Source organism: Mus musculus, chromosome X (assembly GCF_000001635.26).
Source record: "Mus musculus strain C57BL/6J chromosome X, GRCm38.p6 C57BL/6J".
In the NCBI taxonomy this organism is placed as follows: Eukaryota; Metazoa; Chordata; class Mammalia; order Rodentia; family Muridae; genus Mus; species Mus musculus.
This window is the reverse complement of record NC_000086.7, coordinates 161,874,735-161,900,942: the sequence shown is the minus strand read 5'-3', so window position 1 is coordinate 161,900,942 and position 26,208 is coordinate 161,874,735. Positions and strand designations below refer to the sequence as shown.

The following is a 26,208-nucleotide window of genomic DNA, read 5'->3' as shown; positions in this document are numbered from 1 at the left end:
ATCAATCAACAAATATTAGGGTCCTCAATTTGCACTTGAGGTGCCCGAGAAAGTTTAAAATGGATGACAGTTTATGAAAATAATAAATGAAAATACAGTATTGTAGTTCTCAGTATAACATTTATTAAAGGAAAAGATGATAATATGATTTGAGTCATAAACAAGTTTTATATGCTGCATGAAATTTGATGTACACATTTCTATTACTCTGAAATCTCAGTACTCCTTTTCAGTCAGTCTCTCACTGCCTTTGCCAACCCATTATTGAGACTTTTGTCATGTAGATTAGATTTTCCTCTTCAAAGTTTTCTAAGTTGAATCACTAGAATGATTTTTAAGGAAAGATCTGGCATCTTTGATTCATGATAGTATTTTAAAAATTAACCCACATTACAGAATATAGCAGTAATTTGGTTTTCCATTGCAAAGCAATAATTCACTGTAAGCTGATAACACCATTCTGCCAGGTGTAGTGGTCCAATCTTACAATCCCAGCACTTGAGAAGCTGAAGCAAAATGTCAAAGAGTTTGAGGTCAGTCTTGACTATGTAGAAAGTACCAGACCAGCCTAGGCAACAGGTAAAACCTGTCTCCCTGTCTTCCCCCATCCACTGACTGCAACAAAAATACGAATATCCCACTTTATTTTTTCTTTTCATTTGTGGTGTTTCAAATGTGAGACTATTCATAAAATTCATAAGAATAGTCTTGCATACATCTATTTTATTGATTTCTAATTTTTCTTGTGTCAATACCTATGAGTGAAATTGCTTAGTACCTGTAAGGTTAAAAAAAAAAAAGAGGCAGGATTGGCACATTTTCAACTGCTTTGCTACATCCCGAACCCTAATCATCTCTTGATGAACAGAAAATTGTAATCTGACAGAGTCCAGTTCACCAGTATTTTATTTTTATGGCTAGATCCTACTAACCCCCATCAGAAAAATATGCTTCTTTTACGTTCACACAGGCTTTCTCAGGCATTTTTTTCTAGAGATTTTGTGGTTCTAGCTTTTATACTTTGGTCTATTGCCCTCTAATTCTTATATATGAAGTGAGTGGGGGAAGGGGCATGAAATTTTTTTCCTTACATCTCTGTGTATTTGTTCCAAAAGTTTTTCCCTCTGTTAAATTGACTTACTGCCTTTTCCCCAAATTCACCTATGTATGGCTCTGCACCTGGACTCTCAATTGAGCTATATGTCTGTCCTTCACCAGAACCAAATTCTCTTAACTTGTGAAGATTCATAATAGGTCTTGAAATCAAATAGTATAGATCCATCAATTTAGTTTTCTTGCAAAATTATTCTAGTTGTTCTATAACCTATGCATTTCCATAAGCTGTTTAGAGTCAGCTTGTCAACTTCTTTAAAAATAAATAACTAAAAGCATGCTGGCACAAGACCTGCATAAACTCAAGCTAGACAAAATTCTGGCTCAGGAGGAGAGGCAGTCAAGAAAGTTCCACTGCCAGCTAAGGAGCTACTAGCAATTAATAGCTGTTTGGAGAGGGAGCTTCAATTTTCTTTAAGGGTATGGTCCCTGGTAGGTCAACTATGCTCCAGGGTAGACTTCACACTAAAAAGTATTTACATAGTGCAAATTGGACTTGAATTTTTAAGAGTACACAAAGTTGGGTGATTAGGTAGATGTGGGGACCTGGGAGCAGTTAGGGAATGGTGATTATGAAATTCTCAAAAAATTAATAAAAATATATCTTAAAAAACCATGATGGAATTTTTGACTGGCACTGTCCTGAGTAACTCAAATGCATTGAGTTGGGATAGATGAATATCTTTAACAATGTTATCCTTTCAATACTTAAAAAGGGTATAGTCTTTATTATATTAGTTCTTTAGTTTCTCTTATCAATGATGGTAGTTTTTAGTTTAGAAAACTCATACACATTTTTAACCTTTATCTCTATAAATTTGATTATTCTGTTATTATAAATTATATTCTCCTTCATGTCATTTTCTAATTTTTAATTATGCATGCGTACAGACACACACACACAGACACACACAGACACACATTCTTTTAGCTGGGAAACCAGGTCTAGAACTTGCAATGTAGAACATATTGGCCTTGAATTTGCAGTGATTTCCCTGCTTTTACTTTCAAATGCTATTTTAGGTATGCATCACCTCTACATCTATCTATTTAATTCTTATATTATTGATCTTATGCCTCATACAAGGAGATACATTTCTGAATTCATTATTTAATTGTATCAATATTCTGTAGATTTTATGGGGATTTTTACTTGTAGTGTCTAAATAATAATGCCTTTCTTTTCTGTTTTTGTTTCATGTTTTCTTACACTGGTGAGAGTAGATGTTTTGAATTCTTCTTCAGCTTAGAGAAAAAACACTCAGTGTTTTGCCATCAAGTATAATATATTAACTGCAGTAATTTTGGAGATGACCTTCATTGGGTTTTGATATTAGAGTTATAGAGCTTTTGTTTATTTTGTTGGGAAACATTTGTTCTTCTTCTAGTCACCAAAAGAGTTACTATGAGTTGATATTATTGCTTCCTTAAATATTTGGATACTGTTTCCTGTGTCCTGCCATCTGGACTTTGAAATTTCTTTATAGAAGGACTTTTGATCAATAATCCAATCTCTTTATAAAATATAGGACTATTTATATTTTCTATTTCTCCTGTGTCCTTGCTCAGTTCTGACAGGATTCTCATAAAAGTTATTGAATGCATTAATGCTATAGATCAGTGTATACACAGACCAAAGTTATCACTTGAAGAGGAGCAGTGCTGAGAGGAGACTTGGGTAAATAAGGAAGGGAGTCCTGGTTGGCGGGGCGTGGGGGATGGGGGGATGCACAGATTAAGAAAAGGCTTGCAAGTGGTTTCTCCTGCACAACTGGTTGTGATGGAAATGATTTAGAGTGATGGGCTGATTGAAGGGAGAGAGTAAAACTAATACTTTTTTCAGCCATGGTGAAGTATAATAATGGTAAACACTACCTGAAAGAAGTCTGAAAAAGACTGGCACTAAAACAGAACAGAACTTCAAGTTTTCTAAGGAGAAAGGCCTCTGAGCATTTGATTATCTGTAGACCACATGGTCTTATGTACCTAGTATGTACTTCTGACACATACTTATTATTTTCTCTGTTTTATATCCATCACTTGACCTAGATTTCAAGTTATTTCAGGGGAAGATCGCAACATTCATTCATACTGAAGTTCAGTGCTAAGCATGTGCTAGACAGGGCATGAATGAAAGACAGCTAAAAATTTTATTAAGCAAATACATGAATGAATGAATGAATGAATGAATGAGCAGGCAGAATGAAAAATGGCATGGATTAAACTAGGCAACACTAGAGTTGATAACATATATATAAATAAGAACGTTTTAATACAATAAAAATTCTGTTTCTTCTTTGGTGTAAGCCTGAAATGCTCAGCCTCTAAGCATAGTAGAAAAGAGGACCAACGCTCCTGGGAGGTTTTGAATGGTGAAGCCCAGAAGTGGTGTACATCTCTGATGTTCAAACCATAATCTAGAACACAGTTCTGGTCCAGCTGAAGTCACAAAACCAATCAACCCATGGGCATCTAGTAAGAACTATGGACAATTAGAAAGGGGTAAATGGAGCCCCCCAAACTGTTACTGGGAGAAACAAACCTTAGCCTTGAAGACCTTAGAGGTGTCACAGATGACGCTGTCCCACTCCTATTCCTACTACTGATCTCTTTGCCACTAGAGCTTGATCTCTTTGGCTTGCCTTTCAGACCTTGCTATCTATCCCTCTGAGGTTCACTTCTTGCTAATGAACTCTTAGAAGCCATCTTCTCCAGAAGAAACTGAGAGCATAACAGAGCACTAATAGACTCTGCCAGCAGTTCCCTGCTAGCTCCAGCCAGAAGCACAAATGAAGAGAGGCACAATGTGGGTCAGGGCAGGAAGTTTTGATGATGAACCTCCCAGGAGTCAGCAAAGCAGCCCTGCTCTGGGAGGCATCTGCACTAAGCTCCTGCCAGCTGCTGAAAGACAGCTCCACAGTCTCTGTGATCTGGAGTCTCCTGTTCAGGATCAAAGTGGCTGCCTCTGCAGGGCCCACAACTGCACAGTGAGAGCTCAGTGGCCTCAGAAAATGCTGCTGGGCATCTCATGTATATCCCAGGGTGTCAAAGCAAGCAAAGCAGCCAGGCTATAGGTACATTCTGGATTTTAGAGCAGGGTAAGGATTAAAGATAATGAAGGCCAAGCTTGTGGGATGAAGCTGGAAACACAGTGAGTTCTCAGAGGTGTTAGATGTAATGACCATGGAACTGGACAAAATGGTACTTCTAATCATTTTTAAGTTTGGGGAGACAATAGAGAAAGCCTACTTTTTTCCCTTGGAGGCTACCTCCCCCAGCAAGGAGTTGGCTAGTCTAGTCTTCTAGCTCCTTAGCATCAATCAGTGGTTAGGTTTGAGATTTCTCCCATTTTTTAATCTTTAAATGCACCCTTAAAGCCAGGTGTAGTGGCACACACTCATAATTTCAGCACTTGTGAGAGGAAGGCAAGAGGAGAGTTCTGTATCATCCCAGACCATAAAACAAGTTTAAGGCTAGCATGGAAAACTTAGTAAGAATATTTGCCAACCCTTCCTCCTCCTCTTCCTCCTCCTCCTCCTCCTCCTCCTCCTCCTCCTCCTCCTCCTCCTCCTCCTCCAAACAAACAAAGCCCCTGCATCCTAAAGGTACAGTTAGAGTAAAATCAAGAATAGAAATAAAGTGGCCAAATTTTCAGAAAATTTGCTGTGGAGGAAATGAAAATTGAATGGGCTAGAGGAAGCAGTGAGAAGAAAAATAAAGGGAGAGAGTAGCACTCTGAAGTGAGAGGGGAACCCTTCCTAATGCCTCTTCTAACCCTGTTCCTGAAGTAGGGTTTTGCTGCTCTTCAAAGCTTGATCCTACTTAGAGGCTATGGCCTGTCAGGTCTCTTAGATTATAATTTTCTTATATCTAATTCTCCCCAGCTCAGCCCTTCTCTAGGTCAGAAACCTGCTCAAGTGTCACCTTATCATACATCTACCTAGATTGGGTTCTTTAGATGTAGTCTTCCAAGACAATTCCTCAAAATCCAGTAGTTCCTTTGCAAGGTATACCTGGGGAGCAAAGTAAGGGGCAGGAGGAGTAAGGCTGAGGGAAAAGGAATCTGATAGGGAGGCATGCTCTCCAGCAATCACCACGTAGGCAACTGGTGTTCAGGCATACCAAAGATCTTAGGAGACAGTGTAGCACATGCTTCAGAGTTAGTTGTAACTTCTGAGGACATTGCTATCTGCTGGAAGAATTCTTCCTGGGGCAGTAGATGTATCTGGTTTACTCTGCTTAGAGGCCAAGCATTCTTCCATTGTCACAGCAGGGATAAAATTACTTTCAGGTAGAATGTTTCACAAAGTTACAGAAGGCTTTGGAATATTGAAGTGAATGTGGAGGGGTTGTCAGCAAGATGCTGAACATCTGCTATGCCACCCTCTCCAAAATAGCAGCCCTGTCACCCTTGCTCCTCTCTTCCCACTCTCCGCTCACTCAACAGAACTTTTGCCATGGACAACATCTGTATGTTTGTCACCATCTGTCTCTTGTGCTCTACGGAAAGCTCCAGGGAGAGAGAATCTCATATACCCTTCAGCGCCTCAGACAGTGTGGTCAATGTTCAGGAAGGATTACATCTACAAATTAATATTCAGAGAAAGATGGGGATGTGTTACCATCACTTTTATCCTAAGCATGTGTAGCAGTAGGAGATGAGGACATAAATAAGTTGCAGGGACAAAGATAAGTGTGGCACAATGAGAGGGCATGGCTGCCGCTTGAACGTGAGTAGATAAAGAGAATAGCAGGTCACTGCAGTTTCTTGCTCTAATTTTTCTGGGGACTCAGGGATTTTGTTTTTTGCTGTGGACATAATAGCTATTACTTTTGCTCCATCTACCAAATGGAAACAGCAACAACACAGCAGGAGTGTCTTCACAGATTGGGAAATGTGATAGCAAAGCCAAAGACTGGAAGGCAAGAAATGTGCAAAGGACAGAGAAAGGAAGGGGAGACAGCATGCAGGTCGAGGAGGCAAGATGCCAAGGGAAGGCCTCACGGACTCAAAGAATTGAATATGCCATTGAAGTGTTAATTTTTTTTTTTGAGATGAGCTTTTGGAGATTGAGCAACTAAATGTATCTGACTTAGAGCTTTACTTGTAAATCATAAGGCTCTGCTGATTCAGGCCTTGAGATGTGTGCTCCAGGCCACTGGTTTGAAATTAAACCAAGAGGAAGGAAGTTCTGAAGTTCAGGAAGTCCCTAAACAGGCAAACTTCCTTAGACCACCTCAGTGGTGCCTACTTTCTACAAACAGTGGTTCTCAACCTGTGGGTCACCACCTCCACGGGGTCACATATCAGATATCATTGCTTATCAGCTATTTACATCACAATTCCTAACTAGTAGAGCTACAGCTATGAAGTAGCAACAAAAAATAACTATGGTTAGGGCTCTCCACAAAATGAGGAACTATATTATAGGGTCACAGCATTCGGAAGGTTGAGAATCACTGGTGTGTAGGCTTTCAAAAAAAAATCTCACCTCATCAAGACTTGAGAGGATATTATGGTAAGGTGACACAATAGTGAGGGATTGGGAACCTGGACACATCTGTGTGCCACTTGTTGCGGGTGACTTTTGTTCTAAAAAGCACAGACCTTCCTCTGAATGAACAAAAGGAAAGTTCTACTCACCAAATCTACTGGCTTAACAGTCTTGAAAAGAAAGCTTAAAAATCCAGAAATATAGTCAAAATTCATTCTTAAGTAAATAAAATTTCCAAGTTATATTAGGTCCCAGATGTCATCTTGCCAATATCCTTATCTCTCCGTGTAAACATTCTTGAGCTGATACTTAATTCCCTGAAGAATTAACAGAAGTCTCCCTAACAGTCTGTCTCATGTCTATACAAGATTCAATTGTTGTCTTAAATGTAATTCACTGGTAACAATCCGAAACGGACAGTTAGAGTGGTGTTGTATAGTTTGTGTGAATGTTGAAATAATGGTTCTCAATTTTAACTGGACTTACTATATTACATAGCTGTTTTTCAACACGAAAAATTGAAATTCTATCAAAAATGCTTATTGCTTAGGTTGATCTGTTGTTAGAACAAGTAATATGACCCTACAGGTGTCTTGGACCATTGTATGATCTTAAAACTGAGTTTCGAGTTCATATTCCTGACTCATTTGATTTGGTTTTCAGATTGGCATATGTATCTATCTTGACTTGTTTGTTTGATTGTTTATCTATTTATTTAACATGTGTGTGAACATGCCACTATATACATGTGTAGGTCAGAGAGGACCTTCTGGCTATCGATTCTTTATTTACTTTCTTCATTTGGGTCCTGAGGACTGACATCAGGAAATCTATCTTGGTGGCAAGCATTTTTGCTTGTTGGGCCACTTTGCCTTTATTTCTAATCTTTATTACTAATGATACATGGGCCAGAGACTACAAAAACAAATAAGCAAAAGAGTACTATCTTCTTCACCAGGGCTAACTGTAATCCATTCCTTTTCTAATTCTGGTATTTTCCCACATTGGCCTGGCTTTGATGTCTCTGAGTTGGAGAAGCTCTGCAGAGAAAGTCAGTATCCAGAGCTAGAAGGTATTGAGGTGGCATTAGTGGATAAGGTTTGGGCAATTTGCTCTGAGAATTCTGGGCAAGTTGTTCAACATGACCACATACACTCCCATGTTCCCATGTAGGTCCTCTTTAGTGGCCCATAAGACAACTTTGAACATCTAATCTTCCTGCCTCACAAGTTCTGATTTATGCCATACTGGAGATTGAACCTAGGACTTTACTATATGCTAAGAGAGCACTCTATCAACTGAGCTACATTAGTCAGTTCATGCTATTACTTCTCAGCTTACTAGAATCCTGTTCAGAAAAATCATTGCTTATGTCTATATGTTGAAAATGTCCCCCTGTGGTAGTTTCCAAACTTAAGGTTTTACATTAATGTCTTTTGCACATTTTATGTTGATTTGGTGTAAGGTGAGAGATGCAAATCTAGTTTCAGTCTTCTATTTATTGAGATCCAGTTTCCCTAGAATCACCTTGTTAAAAAAAGGTTGTCTTCTCTCAAATGGATGTTTTTGACACCTTTGTCAAGAGTCAGATAGTTAGAGGTGCACAGGTTTGTTTCTTATTACTGTATTCTAGTCTACTGGTGTATGTTTCTGGTTTTGTGCAAATATGTTTCTGTTTGTTATGTACAAATATCTGAAACTGTAGTGTAGCTAGAAATCAGGGATTTTTATCCATCTAGTATTGTTCTTTTTGTTCAGGATTTCTTTGGTTACTCAGGGTCTTCTTTGCTTTCATGGGGACTTTAAAGTTCCTTTCTAGTTCTATGTAAGATGTCATTTTGATAAAGACTGCTCAATCTGTCAATTATTTTTGTACTACTGCTAGTTTAACAATATTAACATTGTGATTCATGAAAACAGGAAATCTCTTCATCTTCTGATGTCTTTGGTTTCTTTCTTTAGTGTTTTACAGATTTCACTGCAGAGATGTTTTACCTGCTTGGGTAGGGAGTATTTTCAGGTGTTTTACTATTTTGAAACTATTGTGAATGGGACTATTTCCTGATTTCTTTTTTAGTGGGTTCACTATTAGCATATTAAAATGCTGGGGGTTTGTTTGTTTTGTTTTATTCCTGTTGCATTACTGAATTTGTTTATTGTATATCAAAGTCTGGCAGAAGGATAACTGACAGTGAGAGCCTAACACAATGTGGGGTTTATTCATTTATTTACCAAGTGGTATTTATCTCTCTTCTAAGCAGAATTGTAATCATCCTCTCTGTGCTTCGTATGACTACTGGGCTATTTACAGTGGAATGGCCCCAGTACTCTTACCAACAGATTCTCCTTACATTTCATATTAATTCAGCTCAAGAAACTGTCCATATTTAAATACTTCTTTTTACCTGAAAATAGAAATTTCATGTAGTTTAACTTAATGCCTTAGCATATTCTGCTCTCTCTCAGCATTTGTTCTCAACTCTGCTGATCCTATCTCTCCACCATCCTCTCCCCAAGCCACAATGGTACTTCCTCCCTGTACTCCTGGAATCAGAAAGCATTTATCTTGAACCAGTGTGGAACTCAGTGTCTCTACAATGTGAACACTTGATCCTACCTTGGATAATCATCTAATTTGTCTAATCTGACTACCAGGCTATGAACTCCTCAAGAGCACTGCTGGTGTCCTTTTCCTTTCAAAGCACTTCTGTAGTCCTTTGAATGTTATAATGGGTAAAGTGTTTTCTTTCCTAGATCCGAGTATGGTAGATGCTTCAGTCAGTTTTCAACTCTAATTTATTTCTCTCCTTCCTTCATCTTGACCCATCTCCATTGCAAATTATCCGATAAAAGAAACACAATTGAAATATCTTGAACCTGAGAAGGAAATATAGGGTATCATTTATTTATTTTGAAAGATTGCTGAAGTTTGGAGTCTTCATTTGCTTACTCAAGAGCAATAAAGTTGAAACATGAATTTGCCAATATCTATCTCTTTTGACCTATAGAAGGGGCAATTTCACATCATTCAAACGAGACTCTTACTATTTTGATTCATGCACAGTTACAAGTTGTCTGATCCCTGTGTGTGATCCACTCACTGAGTCCATGGTCATGCAGTTCCCATGGATGCTCCTTGTAGCTTCTGATGAGCCTGTGGCCTTTGGTAGATTCTGCAATAGTTTGTGGAGTTTTCATCAGAAGCTCTGGATTCAAAGAAGGCTGGTTCATTTCCCCTTTCCCTACAGGTGCCAACATATGTGTTTGATCTCTGGGATAAATGCCAAGACATCCAGGCTTGAGTTTTCAAATTTCTGGAGATCAAAAGCTCTCCTCACCACCACAGAGGTTTCTCTGTACTGTTTCTCAACAAAGCCTGCCCAGCTCCTTTGAGGGCCAGTATTCAGAGTTCACAGGAGATGAGAACGGAGACACAGGAGCTCTCCTAAATTGCCAACGTGTAGAGGAGATGAGTATGAAGGGGAAAGCCTGGTAGGTTTCCCTCAAGTGAATTGTGAATTAAAAATGCAGGAACTTTCAATGTATTTTTAGTTATTTATGAACCAGATACACCTGAATGGGTAGCTGGGAGTCTCTCAGAATTTTCCCATTTATGACCCAAAGAAATACAGAAGACCTTAGTGTTATTGTACTGAGCACCTTCAGCCATTTCCTGTGTCTTTCAAATAGAGTGTCTTTTACTCGGTAATCCTAGTAGAAAACATCCCAAAGACAAACCGTGGAGGAAGAAATGTAAAACCTAATTCAGTTCTCTTACTGCAGTCATTTTGTAGCCTTTGAAGTAAGTAATTATGGCATTGTCATTAGGAATCAAGATTTTCAGCATAAGAGAAAAAGAGATCAATTATAAAAATCAAGGAAGTTAAATTAAAACCTATAATCTTACATTTCAATTGGAAGTGGCAGTTTAAATTTGACTTACTTTCACCTTCTGAAAATGTGTGTTTTCCAATTCTGCTTTACTAAAGAGGCCTGGAATTTGAAATACCACAAAAGACAATACCTGTGGAGTGCATCTCAGAGGAGCCAGGTCTAAGTGCAGGTCTGGGGCAACAAATGTGTAAGATGAATTGAGGACTCCTCTCTTGCTATCTCTGCAGATTTAGCAAGACACAAACCAATTCACAAAAGAACCCATCTTCTCTGACACTGGGTTGAACATGGATTCAGTAATTCCCATTCATCAGGCCATGACCGAACTATTACAAACATCTAAGCTCCTCTGAAAATCTATCATTTGGCCTGCACACTCATGTAGTCATAGTTTCTTTGTTGCCCCAACAAAAAGCGCTAATTCTTTTCTATCTATAAAGATACCACTTAGTAAGTAATAATTCTAATTAAGTATAGTGAATGTGGCATATGAGGCCTTTTGTATTTAAATTTTTCTACCATCAATGATGATCTCTAAATTTTAATAAACTAACCTATATATAGTAAAAGAGATTTATTAGAATATATAAATGAGACTCAATTGTGTCCCAACTACCTTACTGCTTCACAGCCTAGCTAAACTGTCCAAAAGGACTGTCTATGTACCATATTGGAAAACAGGGGCCTTTTCATGTATACAGTACTTTCTAAATAGGAAGATGATTTTCATAATTTCCCCCATTTCAGCCTATCTTATTCCATTACTCTGACATTTTCAGCTCCTTAAAAGTATGGCTTACATCCAAATGGCCTCTCTTACAGTGATGGTGCCTTGTGAAAAACAAATTATTTCCACTAGTATTGTTGAGCCCCAAATGGTACATGTTGACAAGAACAAATAAGAATCCTCACCTATTGTATACAGTCTGTGTGTATGATAGTTTAAACTGTTTTCTGTTTCTGATGTTTAAAAAAGGATACAGCTTTATTCTATCTATCTATCTATCTATCTATCTATCTATCTATCTATCTATCTATCTATCTATCTATCCATCCATCTTCTCTTTAATATGCAATTCTAAGGTTCCTGTCTTCTCTCTACCCCATGATTAGGGAGTTGAACCCTAGAGTAAACTATACTTTGACAGCCTCCATTGCAGTCTGTGTGGTTAAAGGAGAACATTGTTCATACTAAAGACAATAAGATGTCCAGTCCAGTGCAAGGCACATTCAACAATCAATGGAGAATAGGGTCCAGATAAAACTTTTTAAGAAGTGTTCATTGAAATATGTTTTATGTATTGGAACTAATCTCGTGTTCAGTGCTGAGAACACAAACTATGGTATATTCATACGGCAGAACACAATGTAGCTGTTGACAAATATTGGTTTGGGGTATATATATATATATATATGTATATATATATATATGTAAAGACTTACATATTACAAGGGAAATTTCTTACAAGAAGTATTGGAGGAAGCATATATGTTATTTTTCAATTATTAAAAGCACGCATAAAACTACTTTGAAACATACTTGTGAGATAACAGTGGCCTTGGGTGATACGATTTTGAGTGGATTTTTTGCCTCATAGTCTGTTAATATTTTGAACTTCCCATAAAGTATATATTTTAGTTACTGTGTTATTGTGAAGAGAAACCATGACTAAGGCAATTCTTAAAGACAAACAGTTTCAGAAGGCTAGTTCATTATCATCACAGCAGGGAACATGGCAGCAAGCATGGCATTGGAGCAATAGCTGAGAGTTACATCTGATTCATAGGGAGAGATAGATAGATAGAGAGAGAGAGAGAGAGAGAGAGAGAGAGTCAGACAGACAGACAGACAGACAGACAGACAGACAGACTAGGCCAAGCATGGGCTTTTGAAAACTCAAAGCTTACCTATAGTGACACACTTCCTCCAACAAGGCCACACCTACTCAAACAATATACCACGTCCCAATCTTTCTAATCCTTTGAAACAGTGCCACTTCCTGATGACTAAGCATTCAAGTCTATGAGCCTATAGGGGCTGTAGTCATTCAAACCACCACAGTATGTGTTATCTTTTCTAGTGGGATGAGGTAGGGGGTGTTTTAAAATTTCATTTCATTGAGTGATTTTGTAAGAGAAACATATAACTTTAGCTATTTCCTTACTTTATAATAGCTAAATAATAAATCCTTGAAGCAAGGGAATGCAGATTGAGAGAATGAATATAAGACCACAAGGTATCAGAGTAATTGTGGCTTCATAGAATGAGTTGGGTAGAGTACCTTCTGCTTCTATTTTGTGGAATAGTTTGTGAAGAACTGGGATTAGATCTTCTTTGAAGGTCTGATAGAACTCTGCACTAAACCCATCTGGTCCTGGGCTTTTTTTGGTTGGGAGACTATTAATGACTGCTTCTATTTCTTTAGGGGATATCGGACTGTTTAGATCATTAACCTGATCCTGATTTAACTTTAGCACCTGGTATCTGTCTAGAAATTTGTCCATTTCATCCAGGTTTTCCAGTTTTGTTGAGTATAGCCTTTTGTAGAAGGATTGACCCTATAGGTGGAACAACAATATGAACTAACCAGTACCCCCCGGAGCTTGTGTCTCTAGCTGCATATGTATCAGAAGATGGCCTAGTCGGCCATCATTGGGAAGAGAGGCCCATTGGTCTTGCAAACTTTATAAGCCCCAGTACAGGGGAATGCCAGGGTCAAGAAGTGGGAGTGGGTGGGTAGGGGAGGATATGGGGGACTTTTGGGATAGAATTGGAAATGTAAATGAAGAAAATACCTAATAAAAAATCTTAAAAAAAAAAGACCACAAGGACCCTATGTTGAACATCTGAAATGTCCCCCACAGGCTCCTGCTTTGAATGCTTGTTCCCCAGTAGATTTTGGAAGGCTATGGAGCCTTTAGGAGGTAGTGTGTGTCTAGAGGAAGCAGGGCATTAGGGGCGTCTCCTCCAAGGTTATAGTTCTAGCGATGCTCTGCTTCCTAGCCTAGGATAATGTGAGCAGCTTGCATCATCACATGCTCCTGCTGTTGGACCTTCTATGTCATGTCAGACTTGAATCTCTGGAAATCTGGGCTAAAATAAATCTTTCCTCCATAAAATCACTGCTGTCAGGTAGTTGGGGCACAGGGGCAAAGCAGTAACCAAAGCACCATCTCTGTGTTCCCTGGTTCTTGACCCAGAAATGTGCAAAATAGTTGCTAGATATAAACATGTGGGTATGCATAAATGGTTAGACTCCTCAGGTTACTAGATATGTCAATTTTGTATGGCAAATTTTCCTCTTTGAAATCCTAGTTATACTACTACATCTGAGCTAGTTCTATCTATAGAGTCTAAAACACATTTAGGTCAATTTACCCCATCTCTTCATTTTCTTTCTTTCCTTCTGGGAAACTCCCCCTCTACCCATTTTATCAAACCTCTTATTGTCATGTAGCCTGTCCCTTCTCTAGAATCCCACGGATGTGAATTCCTCTTTTGTATCTATCTAAATTTCTTCCACTGTAGTTTTGTAGATGAATAAAACCCATAGCTGGTACAAAACACCATTTGAGCTTTTTGTGTCTGTTTCATTTCACTGCCAAACTCCTCAGGGAGTCATTAACAAGCAACAACAACAATCACACATATTTCCACTAAACATTTGCTTGGGATAACATGTGACATTGCCAGCGATATTGAGAGGTGTTGTTTAAGGTATGTGAACGTGGCTAGGTGGCTAAGGAAGTCTGTGAGGAATATGGAAGGGAGGGAGACAATAATGAATGGCTAGAAGCAAAGCAGCCTGGGGTGAGGGGGTTATTTTTGGTGATGAGCCTTATAGGATGGCTAGAGTCTATGTGAGAAAAGCATTGTACCTCCACAAACAAAGCAGAGTAACCAAACTAAGTCCATCTGCTACCCTGGATAATCCTCTTCTGGGTTGTTTGATATGAAAGCAGAATGCAGAAAGAGCACAAAACAAGAAATAAAAAGTGTTCAGATAGTTCACACCCTGAGCACTTGCATGGAATCCAGATTTGTACCTTCCAGAGGAGTTTGTATTTTTCTGTTGCTGTTCCAATGTTTATCACTAATATCACCACTCTATTGTTGCATGTACACTCTAAGCTTCAACATAGCTCTTATTTCTGGTAAGGTCACGGGGCTATCTCTGGTACCCTGGGTATCCTTCTAGAGTTCTTGGCATGGGTACCCTTGAGGTTACCCTAGGATCTATAAGGCAACAGGGTAGAAGTTTGGTTTCTGGGCCTGTTTATCTCAGGGAATGCAGCCTAGGTTGAAATGCTTCTGGAACCCTAAAATAAAAAGAGCCAATTTCATAGACAAGCGAGGCAATAGAGCATTTTTCTCTATGAGACAAAGAAAAGTGACAGCTTGCAAATAATGACTAAAAGTAGTGGACATAGAAGTTGGCTAGGAAAGTCCATGAGTCCAAGATCAGGAGATTTGTACTTTAGTATCATCATCATTATTATTATTTTGCCTCTGCCCCAACTCAGGTCTATGAATTTGAGTAATATATTTGGCCTTTGGTTTCCTTATCAACATTTGAAAGGAGTGACCTAAAGCATGGTTTTTATAGTGTATTGACTGCTGCTCAGGCTAAGATGTGTTTTTAGATCACAACCAAGCAAATCTGTGCATGCATGCCCAGCAGAAACACAAACAATAGCTCCACAGAACAATACAGTACACTTGGGCATATTCTATTCTACTCCATTCTATTTCATTGTTTTCAAAAATGCTAGTCTTGACCTGCTGAATGGGTTTTGCAATCCACTAATGGGTCATGCCCTGTAATTTGAAAAAAAAAAAAACCAGAACACTGTAATTTCCGATGCCCCTTCCAGAAGTAGAATCCAACGACTCTGTTCCATGCTTACAGGAAATTTCTGAAAACAATAGCCAGTCTGTGGAAGATGACAATATGCTGATATCTTGGAGGAAGTGTATGGTGTGGAATAAGGCAGGCAAATAACTTGAAGTCATTATGAGCCACTCCTGAGGATAATGGAGTACAGCACCTCTCAGAACAACTATGAGAGGGTCTCCAAGTTATATCTAAGTGCTGACATGGTCAACAGACATAAGAGATAGGGGTGTCAGACCTGTTAGAGAGGTGCCAGACTCCTTGGTTATAGGCATACTTCTGTTCCTAGCATGTAAGATCTGAATTGCCATCATCTTCATTTGTATTTCCTCTACTAAGAATACAGAAGTTGGTTTTCTTTTATGTGTGTGTGTGTGTGTGTGTGTGTGTGTGTGTGTGTGTGTGTGTGTGTGAATTTATGATGTGTATGGAAGTGTGTGCATGTACACATTCCTGTGTGTGAGTAAGATCACTTTCATGCCATGTTGTGTGTTTGGAAATCAGAGAATAACTTCTGGTGTGACTGTTCACCTTCCAACTTCTTTGAGACAATGTCTCTATTTTTCTCCACTGTGATTTGAACTCAGGTTCTTACACTCCCATGGAAGTGCTTTTACATATGAGACTTCTCAAGAAACTTAGACATCTCTATTCTTTCTTTTTTTTTAAACTTAGACCTTAGACTTTTGGTCTTTGTTCCCATCATAGGAAAAGAAATAAAGTTTTGATTAACCAGTGATAGGTCAATGCAGCAACATTTTGTTGGAGCCTCAGAACCACGCTGTGAGTGTTCTATGATCCCATTTTTCTGGATTATGGGACCAAGATCAAATAGTTCCAGGGTTTTCTCTGGATCTCACTCGTGTGTGGTCAAGCCCCATTTTTATCACAGAGGAACCAAGTTCTCTCCACCAGCCCCCTCTACCATCACCTTACTACAGAATTAGTCAAGTTAGGTAGAAAACAAAGGTATCAGACAGAGCAGGACTAAGCCCAGAGATGGAAACTCCTTAATCATTCAGATGGAAAGATAGGGATCTGGATATTAGGAATGCTCAATGACTTCCACAAAGCCATGTAGTTGCAGAACTACAACCACAATGCAGAGCCCTAGTGGTCTTTCCAAAGGATATCTCACATCAAAAAAAAAAATCAGCAGTTACAGTAATGACTAACTAGTCTTTCTGCCATGAAGCTTCATTTTGATATAGAAATTGAGAAAAAAAATGTTATGTTCTTTCAGCGTTCTATTCTGTAGAAGTTGGGGTATTTTGAAGAGCTGGAACTTGTTACAAAACCACCCATCATTCTGATGCTGTGATGGCTACATTAGATAATTTGTCCAGATTGGGAGCAGGTCTAAATCACTATGGATCTACAGGGGGAAAAATCCCAATAGGACAGTTTCAAGAAACCTGACTCTGGTTGGCAGGCCCTTGTAGTTCTTGATTTTCCTGTATGCTGCCCTCCTCTCTTTTCCAAGTTGACAAGCAGAATGGACAACCGGTTGGTTTCAAAGAAAGAAAAGCAGGTGGGAATAAATGGTATTTCTTGGTGAACTCCCCACTCTGTTTTCCCAGCCACTCTGATGAAGCTAGAGGCAGCTCCAGACTGACTACATTTCCATTTTGCTCACCAAGCTGTTGGCGGCTGTCGAATGGCTTCAGCATAGCAGGGAAGTAGGAGCAATCTGGCTGTGTATCTGCCACACCAACTATTTCAGATGCTTCCTAATATACTAATGTGTGATGCTCCTCACTGCTTTCTATCACAGGCTGTCAGAATGAACAGTTTGTGTGGGCACCAGTTTCTGGCTGAAAAGTTATTATGTGGTGGGGGTAGGGATAGTCAGCAGAGGGGCAGGAAGGAAATTAACAAAGGTGTTTGTAGGTGAATGTTTCCTGTAGACACTCTAAGAATGTGTTCTTAAAAATTTTTCCCTCCCTATCTTGAAGGGGTAAAAATTCCTTTTCCAAGTAACTTAGCAAATTTTGCTGTTTTTTTTTTTTCAATCACACACAGAATTCAAACTTTAATTTCAGCGGTCTTCTTCCCCCATTTCTCATTTAATTTTGAAGAACCTGGCAGAGGAAGAGGGAAAAGCTGGGATTAGCCTGTGGTAGAGTATAAAATCTTTCTAGGACAGGAGTGTTGTGATAAATATTTAATATTAATCGAGTTTCTACTCCACCATGGATCATTTTGTTCTCAGATAAAAGACCGAAAACTTTTATATTTGTAATAAACCTTAATCAGCACTAGAGATGGGCAGATGTCTACCCTCTAAGCTATTAGTATCTACTTTTCTATCAATAACCCTAAAATATGATTTGCCATGTTCTACCTGGGCCACTCTTGCCCTCATGGCCAGTTCTCAAGATCACTTACCCCTTTGTATCTTTCCCTCTCTCTCCACTCTCCTTTTCTTCCTCCTCCCCCCTCATGGTCCTGCCTCAGACCCCAAGCCCAGGAACTAAAACTCTGCCTCTACCTCTCTTCTGCCCAGCTAGAGGCTGTAGGCATCTTTATTCAACTGATAGTTTTCAATTAAGGAACAAGATTACATAGCATCACTTGGTGTATATGAGGACCTCCATGTCTCCAGGAGTAACCAGACCTTAGGAGCCAGTATTTAGCATTACAATACATAGTGTACTGGCTAGTTTTGTGTCAACTTGACACAGGCTGGAGTTATCACAGAGAAAGGAGCTTCAGTTGGGGAAATGCCTCCATGTGATATAACTGTAAGGCATTTTCTCAATTAGTGATCAAGGGGGGGAGGTCCCCTTGTGGGTGGTGCTATCTCTGGGCTGGTAGTCTTGGTTCTATAAGAGAGCAGGCTGAGCAAGCCAGGGGAAGCAAGCCAGTAAAGAACATCCCTCCATGGCCTCTGCATCAGCTCCTGCTTTCTGACCTGCTTGAGTTCCAGTCCTGACTTCCTTGGTGACGAACAGCAGTATGGAAGTGTAAGCTGAATAAACCCTTTCCTCCCCAACTTGTTTCTTGGTCACGATGTTTGTGCAGCAACAGAAACCCTGACTAAGAAAAATAGCAAAGGACCAAATCTCAACACAGGAGGTTAAAGCATGAACGTTTTTTTTAATGCATTGAGTTCTTTTCCTAAATGTTCATCTGAGCACCATTTGCATGTTTAGTTCCCATGAAGGTCAGAAAAGGGCATCAGATTTTCTAACACTGGAGTTATAGATGACTGTAAGCCACCATGATTGGGGGTGCTGGAAATCAAACCCTAGTCCTCTGGAAGAACACTCAGTGCTTTCAACTGCCGATCCATTCCTCCAGCCCCAAGAATAAGTGTTTCATTCTCTGCCCATAGACTATAATTTAAGGTAACAAGAACCTCATAAGGTCATCCAGGAAAACTGGATACTGGCAGTTACAGAGAATTTGGGCAAGGTTAAGTGTGCCTTCCACCTTCATTCCTTTCTATAGTTCCTAAAAGCAAACCACCTAAGAAGAAGTCTAAGAGCTCCTTGCACCCCTTCATCTATTCTCACCACCTCTGGTATTTGAGAAAGGTTCTCATATGATAGTCTAGGATCACCTGGAACTCATTATATAGGCAGGCTAGCCTAAAACTCACAGCAATCTTTCTGCCTCAGCCTAGTGGGTGATGATATATGTGATGTATTGCATACACACACACACACACACACACACACACACACACACACACACGCACACGCACACACATGCACATGTGCAATTCATGCAATCATCACTATGAATCAATATGTAGACAATCTTCTTACCTCTGGGGTGTGAGAGAGAAATGAGCTCAGATGAGTCTATAAAGACTCCACTGCCCTACAGACATAATGATTTTTTTCTTTCTTTTAGCAGTTCAGTTTTCTACTGTCTGTTTGTAGTGCTATTTGTCTTTCTGGAATGTAAGAAATTTCTCCCAACTTCCTCTAGTAGTCACTTTCTAGAACATTCTCTCAGTTCTTGGTTATAATTCTGTGGAAGATATAGAAGGTAGAAGTGTTGAATCCTATGCTAGATACATTTTATATGCAGCTAACTCTCTTTCCCTCTCCCTACTCAAATCACCTTTAGCTTCTACAAATTTATTTCTCTATTGATTTGATAAAAAGAAGCAGCTGTGAAGCCAGAGGTGGCCTCTGACCCCAGATATTCTACTTACAAGGTATATGACTGTAAACGTCCCTTTTCTGAGATTATCTATAAAATGGGTCAATGCTACCCTCTGTGAGTTGAGTAATGAGGCCATGGTATTTATGAAGACAATGCATATGCCTTGGAAAATAGCATGGACTTGGAGTTCCTCTTAAGACATTTCAGTCTTAGATAGGAGTTATAGGCACACAAACATTTTTTTTTCTGTTGTAAAGGATAAAAATGAAGTATCTAGCCCTAGCTCCAATTTTATTGCTTGCCCTCTTCTGCCCATCCTTAGAGAATAGCAACAGAGGGGATACTATGACAAGGCAAGTGAGTGAATGATTTTAAGAAGGCAAACACATTAATGGGGGATATATTATTTTTCTATTAATATGTTATTATTCCATATAAACTACCAAAAAACTTAGCAACTCAAATCAATGTTGTTAAGAAAACCTAGTGGTGCAGGTATGTAACATTAGTGACCTGGGAAGTTGGACCAGGAAGATCACAAGTTGGAGGCCAACCTAGGCAACTTAGTAAGACTCTAACTCAAAATAAAAAAATGAAAAGTGGACTTGTGATTCATTTCAGTGACAGAAAATTTGTTTAGCAAGTGTAAAGCCCTATGTTTGATGTTCAATACCACAGAAACAAAACCAAGAACCCCTCCAATATTATTTTGCAATACTCTGAGTTGAGAGTCTGAATCCATGTCCTTTGTTAAGAGTCCCAATAGGCTAAAATCAAGGTGTTGCCTAGGGCTGTGCTGCCATCTGAGGCCCAGGTTTCTCTTTCAAGCCTATTAGTGTTCGGCAGAATCCAGCTTTTGAGGACACAGAACTGGGGTTCTCAGTATCTACGGGTTGTCCATTATCTCCCATCATCAGGTCTTCTCTTCAATGAGGCATTTTGCATCTTCAAGTGTAAAAGCAAATGTCTGTGTTACTGCCAGGCTCCTAGAGACCTACATGATAAGACCATGAGCCACCCAATGGAATACGTTCCCTTGTGATAGACTCAAAAGTCAAATGCACAGAGGCCATAAAAATTCCTTTTGAAAACTGATGTAGCATAAGGCACAAGTTCTTTGCATACTCAAGAAGATCACATAGGTTATCTATTGGGAGCACAGATATCTTGGAGGACATCCTAGGATTCTGACAGAGGTAGTCCTTAGTTCTATTAAAATAAAATAGTCAGACTAAGATTACTTCTACTTTTTATTTCTATAAGAATATATATTACAGAGGTAACTAGACTTATCATTCATGATTCAGCCATAGATGAAATTGCTAATAACGGAAGAAAATCAGACAGAGAGTATCTGAAGGTGCAGGACAGCTTTGCAAGGTAGTGGCATAGCAACATTCCAAACAAGTTAACTTTAGTCTAGTGTATGAGTGTGCATGTTCATATGTTTGCATGTACACATGGGGGTGCATTTGGAGGTCAATGTCATGTGTCCTCAATAATTTCCACCTTATTTAGGGGGACAGTTTCTCACTGGATCTGGAGTTCACAGATATGGCTAGCAAAGTCTGAGGATCCCACTGTTACTGTTTTCCCAGTGCTGAGACTATGGGTGTGCAATGATGGGCTGGGAATCTCAACTCAAATCGTCATGCTTGCTTTAAAAAATCTTTACCTCTGGATATATGCCCAGGAGAGGTATTGCTGGATCCTCCGGTAGTACTATGTCCAATTTTCTGAGGAACCGCCAGACGGATTTCCAGAGTGGTTGTACAAGCCTGCAATCCGAAATTCCTAGCCAAATGGATGGACCTGGAGGGCATCATCCTGAGTGAGGTAACACATTCACAAAGGAACTCACACAATATGTACTCACTGATAAGTGGATATTAGCCCAAAACCTAGGATACCCAAGATATAAGATACAATTTCCTAAACACATGAAACTCAAGAAAAATGAAGACTGAAGTGTGGACACTATGCCCCTCCTTAGAAGTGGGAACAAAACACCCTTGGAAGGAGTTACAGAGACAAAGTTTGGAGCTGAGATTAAAGGGTGGACCATGTAGAGACTGCCTTATCCAGGGATCCACCCCATAATCAGCATCCAAACGCTGACACCATTGCATACACTAGCAAGATTTTATCGAAAGGACCCAGATGTAGCTGTCTCTTGTGAGACTATGCCGGGGCCTAGCAAACACAGAAGTGGATGCCCACAGTCAACTAATGGATGGATCACAGGGCTCCCAATGGAGGAGCTAGAGAAAGTACCCAAGGAGCTAAAGGGATCTGCAACCCTATAGGTGGATCAACATTATGAACTAACCAGTACCCCGGAGCTCTTGACTCTAGCTGCATATGTATCAAAAGATGGCCTAGTCGGCCATCACTGGAAAGAGAGGCCCATTGGACACACAAACTTTATATGCCCCAGAACAGGGGAACGCCAGGGCCAAAAAGGGGGAGTGGGCGGGTAGGGGAGTGGGGGTGGGTGGGTATGGGGGACTTTTGGTATAGCATTGGAAATGTAAATGAGCTAAATACCTAATAAAAAATGGAAAGAAAGAAAAAAAAAAATCTTTACCAACTGAGCTATCTTCCTCAGGCCCAGAAATGTCCTTTTTGTTAGGAAAATGGGTTAAATTCCATGAGTGTTTCATTAGTGCCTCTTTCTGCCTTAAGTAGATGCACCATCCACCTAATACTCTGTGACTAAAGGACATAGTAGAGCAGTGATAGACATCACCATGGCAACAAATAGGTGAAATGGTCACCTGCTAATGTGTAGAATACACCCATTCTAGCTTCTCAGACGAGAAAGGGTAGGGGAAGTGTGCATCCTTGGCTGTAAAAGCATGCACTGCTTTTACCGACTGCTGACTTTTCCAAGGAACCAAGAGGAGGGCACCCATACTGGAATTCAGAAATTAGTCACTGAAGCTGGACTCTGTTCTTTAGTATCATGCAGTTTAGCAGTCGAAACCCTTAGGACTGGTTTGTCCACTGACCACAGTAGGAATGTTTTTAGGGCATTAGCAAAAGAGGGTCACTACAAATAATACTTCCTTTTAAATAATGTGGAATTTATATTTAGCAATGAAGAAAATTGCCAATTTACTTCATATTTTATGTTATGTGACAATTTCTGAAATTGGAATTAACCTGTATTTTTGGGGGTATGGAGGACCCCTAGAATCTGATGGTGTTAGGTCACTCCTAGGACTCTGCAGCAGGAAGGATGCACCAGACAGCATTTCTCTTAATCTGTTGCTTTAGGAAAGAATCACATCAACATTCATACAAAACCACAAAACATGTGCCTCACGATGATAGGGATTCCTGTGTGTGATGCTCTGTCTAGCATTGTGCCCGACACTAATAGCTGTTGTATAATGTTCATGGGTGAATAGGTATTTCCATTATCAGCATTCTCCTCTCTTCTCCCATGTCACCCAGTCCCTCTCCCTCCTACAAGATGTTAGGGCATCATCAGAAAACATTTTTCATTCGTCAAACTTTCCTGATGATAAATAATGTTGGAGCACTCTTAATATATGCAGGTTATCAACTCAGTGTTGGAAACCCTGGTCAAAAAGGCTCAGTGAGCTGCAGTTTTTCAAGCACATCTGATGAGTTGTTTCCTTAATCCAAGACTAAGGTGAAAAGCAGGAGCTCAGCTTCTTCTGGCGCAATGATTAAAAAGCCATAGACAGTTGACAGTTGACGTTCTATTTGTTTGTTTGTTTATTGAGGGGCTGCAGAGGTCTAGTCAACAGTGAAGATGGTATGAGGGAGATTAAGTTTTCTGGCCTACCTCTACTCACCTGGGCCCAACCCCAAATTATGACTCCAACCTCCCTGAAGAGACAAGCCTGATGGAGGGTCACTCACACCCACCCACCCACCCACCCACAGAGAGAGAGAGAGAGAGAGAGAAAGAGTTCCAGAATTGCCTATGGAGTTTGCTTTTTTTTTAATTCCACAATTAGACTTTCTGTTCTTTCCCTTCTTCCAGCTGTCACCAGCACATGAGTCACAGCCACCTTTGTTGAGTTTAGCAATGACCTCAGCCTGTTGAGCAGGAGTTGACCTCTGTGTCCAGAGACAGGCTGGTTTTCTAGGCAGTCTCATCACTGCACCAGAGTATTTCCCCTGAGGGTAACTGAATGAGAGTTCTGTCTTCAGAGCTCCGCCCACTGCCCACAGGAGAGGAGAGCCCTGATGGAGACTTGGCCCTCCCTCCCTTCTATACCAAGGCCTCTCTCACATTCTCTCAGGCCTGAAAAAATCAGCTTGTCCCTTCATGAATCCTCCTGTTTCCATAAGGACAAACTTGAGGCTATAGGATGGCCTGAGAAAGAAAATAACTCCTTTCTTTTATGGTTCCTTTGGTCCTCCTCCTCCCTCCAAAAGAGTGCTGCCCCTACTCAGCGAAATAGTCCTCTGGTTCAAATTCTTAAAGATTAAACATCCAGGAAAAATAAAGAGGAAGAAGAGACTCATCTCTGTGGCCAAGGGTGAGAACATATGCTAAACTATTTATGGTCATCCTAGAATTACAGTGTTAAATATGTCAGTCACATATAGCTATTTTAATTAATAGTAAAAATTAAAAATTTAGTTGTCCACTTACTAACTACTCACTTTTGAAGTATTTAATAACCACTATGCTCTCCCATCTCTTGAGCCAAGGGCAAAGTGAATACTATATTATGTAGTACAGATATATGAAATTTTCTCATCATGGAACATTCTATTAGATAATTTAGAGACATGGTATATTCCTCTTTATTCTTCTCATGTTTCAACACATCATTTGATGTGTTTCCTTCTAATTTTTGTATACTGCTAAGGATCAAACCCAGTGTTGAACATGAGCTAGGCAAGTGTTCTGCCATTGAACTATGTCCTTAGCCCTCTGTTAGCTATGCTTGTAGTGATGCAAACTTTATTCTAGACTAGTAAGTACTTTAAATGCTCCTAAATGCTATTAAATACTATATTTACATTAACTGTAGTTCATGGTGATAGAGGACAGAAATTAACTATCAAAAATACTGGCTCTATTTTCCCCCAGTTTTCATTCTTCTATTCTTTTCCACAAATTATTCCTTTTCTTTCTACATTTCCTATACACTTTCTTGTTCTAGGTTAGAATTCTCAAAGTGGAATGGTAGACCAATCTTCTAAGAGAAAATGCTCAGATTGAAACCAAAAGTTTGCGTGTGGCATAGGGATAAACAATGAACCAGTGTCTCCAAACCTTGTGCTGGGAAACAAGCAAACAGCAGAAAGAAAGGCTGAAACTGAAAAGAGCAGAATGCTCCTGGGCCAAAAGCCTGGCTCTGGATCATGGGTCTGAAGGATGAAGCCAACTGTACCTGATCTCATCCATCTTGAGACTAATAAGCTACCAAGTGCTCATGAGTTTCTCTGGGTGGCTATTTCTTATTCATAGTCCCCTAGTTCCTATAGATATGCATCCTCTATCCTTAAGGAGTTTGTTCTGTTCTGGGCTGTATTTGTAATGAATGTAATGAAGGCGACAATAGTGAATTAAATGCTATGTTTAGCAGAAAGATAGTCTTCCTTGTTTTCTCAGATGAGTTGTAAGAACTATGATATCTACACGTTTAGCACACCTGTCATAAGCCCTTTAGTGTTTGTGCTAACCTTTGGTGAAACCAGAATAAACGTCAAGGAATGGCATCGGGAGGTGGAAGGCAGGATCAGGAACCTGCAGCCAGAAGCCACAAGGGTCAAGAAACATCATAAAGACTAAAGTTCATGTAGACCCCAGGAACAATGTGAAAAAGCATCCTGTAGCCTCCCATGTCTTGGTCCAAGGGCATAGCCGTCCCCATCTGTATTATAAATTTCAAAGTTTTTCCAGCCTTGAGTTCATTTAGTAGTCTGGATTTTACCTATACATTCCTTCCTAGCTCCCTGTCCCCTCCCCTGCCCCAGTGCCCTCTAAATGCACAATCCAAGCTCCTGATGTACATTGCACTGTTTGCTCTTTGTCTTGCAGCTGTCTCCAACTTGGACATCGAGAGCAAGTTGAGTGTATACTACCGTGCACCATGGCACCAACAGCGAAACATCTTCCTCCCAGCGACCAGGCCACCCTGTGTAGAAGAGCTGCACCGCCATGCCAGACAGAGTCTGCAAGCCCTTCGTAGAGGTAACTGATCCCAGGCAGGGGGGATTTCTGGGAGAACATCAGAGGTTGTGCCATCAAGGATTTTCTGTCCCATTAGTCCTATTACCTCCTTAGCTGAAGCAAGTGCTTTGAAATACTCCCATGTCTACCCTGAATGCAATCCACGCATAATATGAGCTACAGGTCTATACTGATTAAAGTTACCATTATGGCCTTAATATGATCACAAAGAGAATTCCAAAAGGAAAGGTATTAATAGCACTGTCTCAATGTTCAAGTGCCAATTCACAATTATATTAGATGACATAATAAGAGGAGTTAGATGTCTGTACCTCTCAAAAATACATTTGAATTACGTAAAGACAGAAGCCATTCCAAACAAAAAGTATGGGGAAATGAAGGAGCCCTAGAGGTAGGGGCAGGAGAAGAGCCATGAAAATTGTTATAGTTAACAGTTATTTGATATAAGCAAAGTAATACTTTGGCTTAATTAAAAGGGAATTAGGTTTGACTCAGAAATAGATTC

At 39.8% G+C, this 26,208-nt stretch overlaps 1 protein-coding gene across 8 annotated transcripts in view; it reads left to right on the top strand.

Annotated features, from left to right (window-relative positions):
• The window catches only part of Nhs (NHS actin remodeling regulator), a 326,152-nt gene that overhangs the window by 258,499 nt on the left and 41,445 nt on the right, over nt 1-26,208 (top strand). For 7 of the 8 annotated variants that reach the window (XM_011247800.1, XM_006528766.3, XM_030251268.1 and 4 more), the window contains exon 2: nt 25,551-25,703. In XM_011247800.1, coding sequence (XP_011246102.1) covers nt 25,551-25,703 — 153 coding nt within the window. Of the gene's footprint in view, nt 1-21,332; nt 21,353-25,550; nt 25,704-26,208 lie in introns of those variants that run through there. The other variant, XM_030251267.1, reaches the window with a different exon arrangement.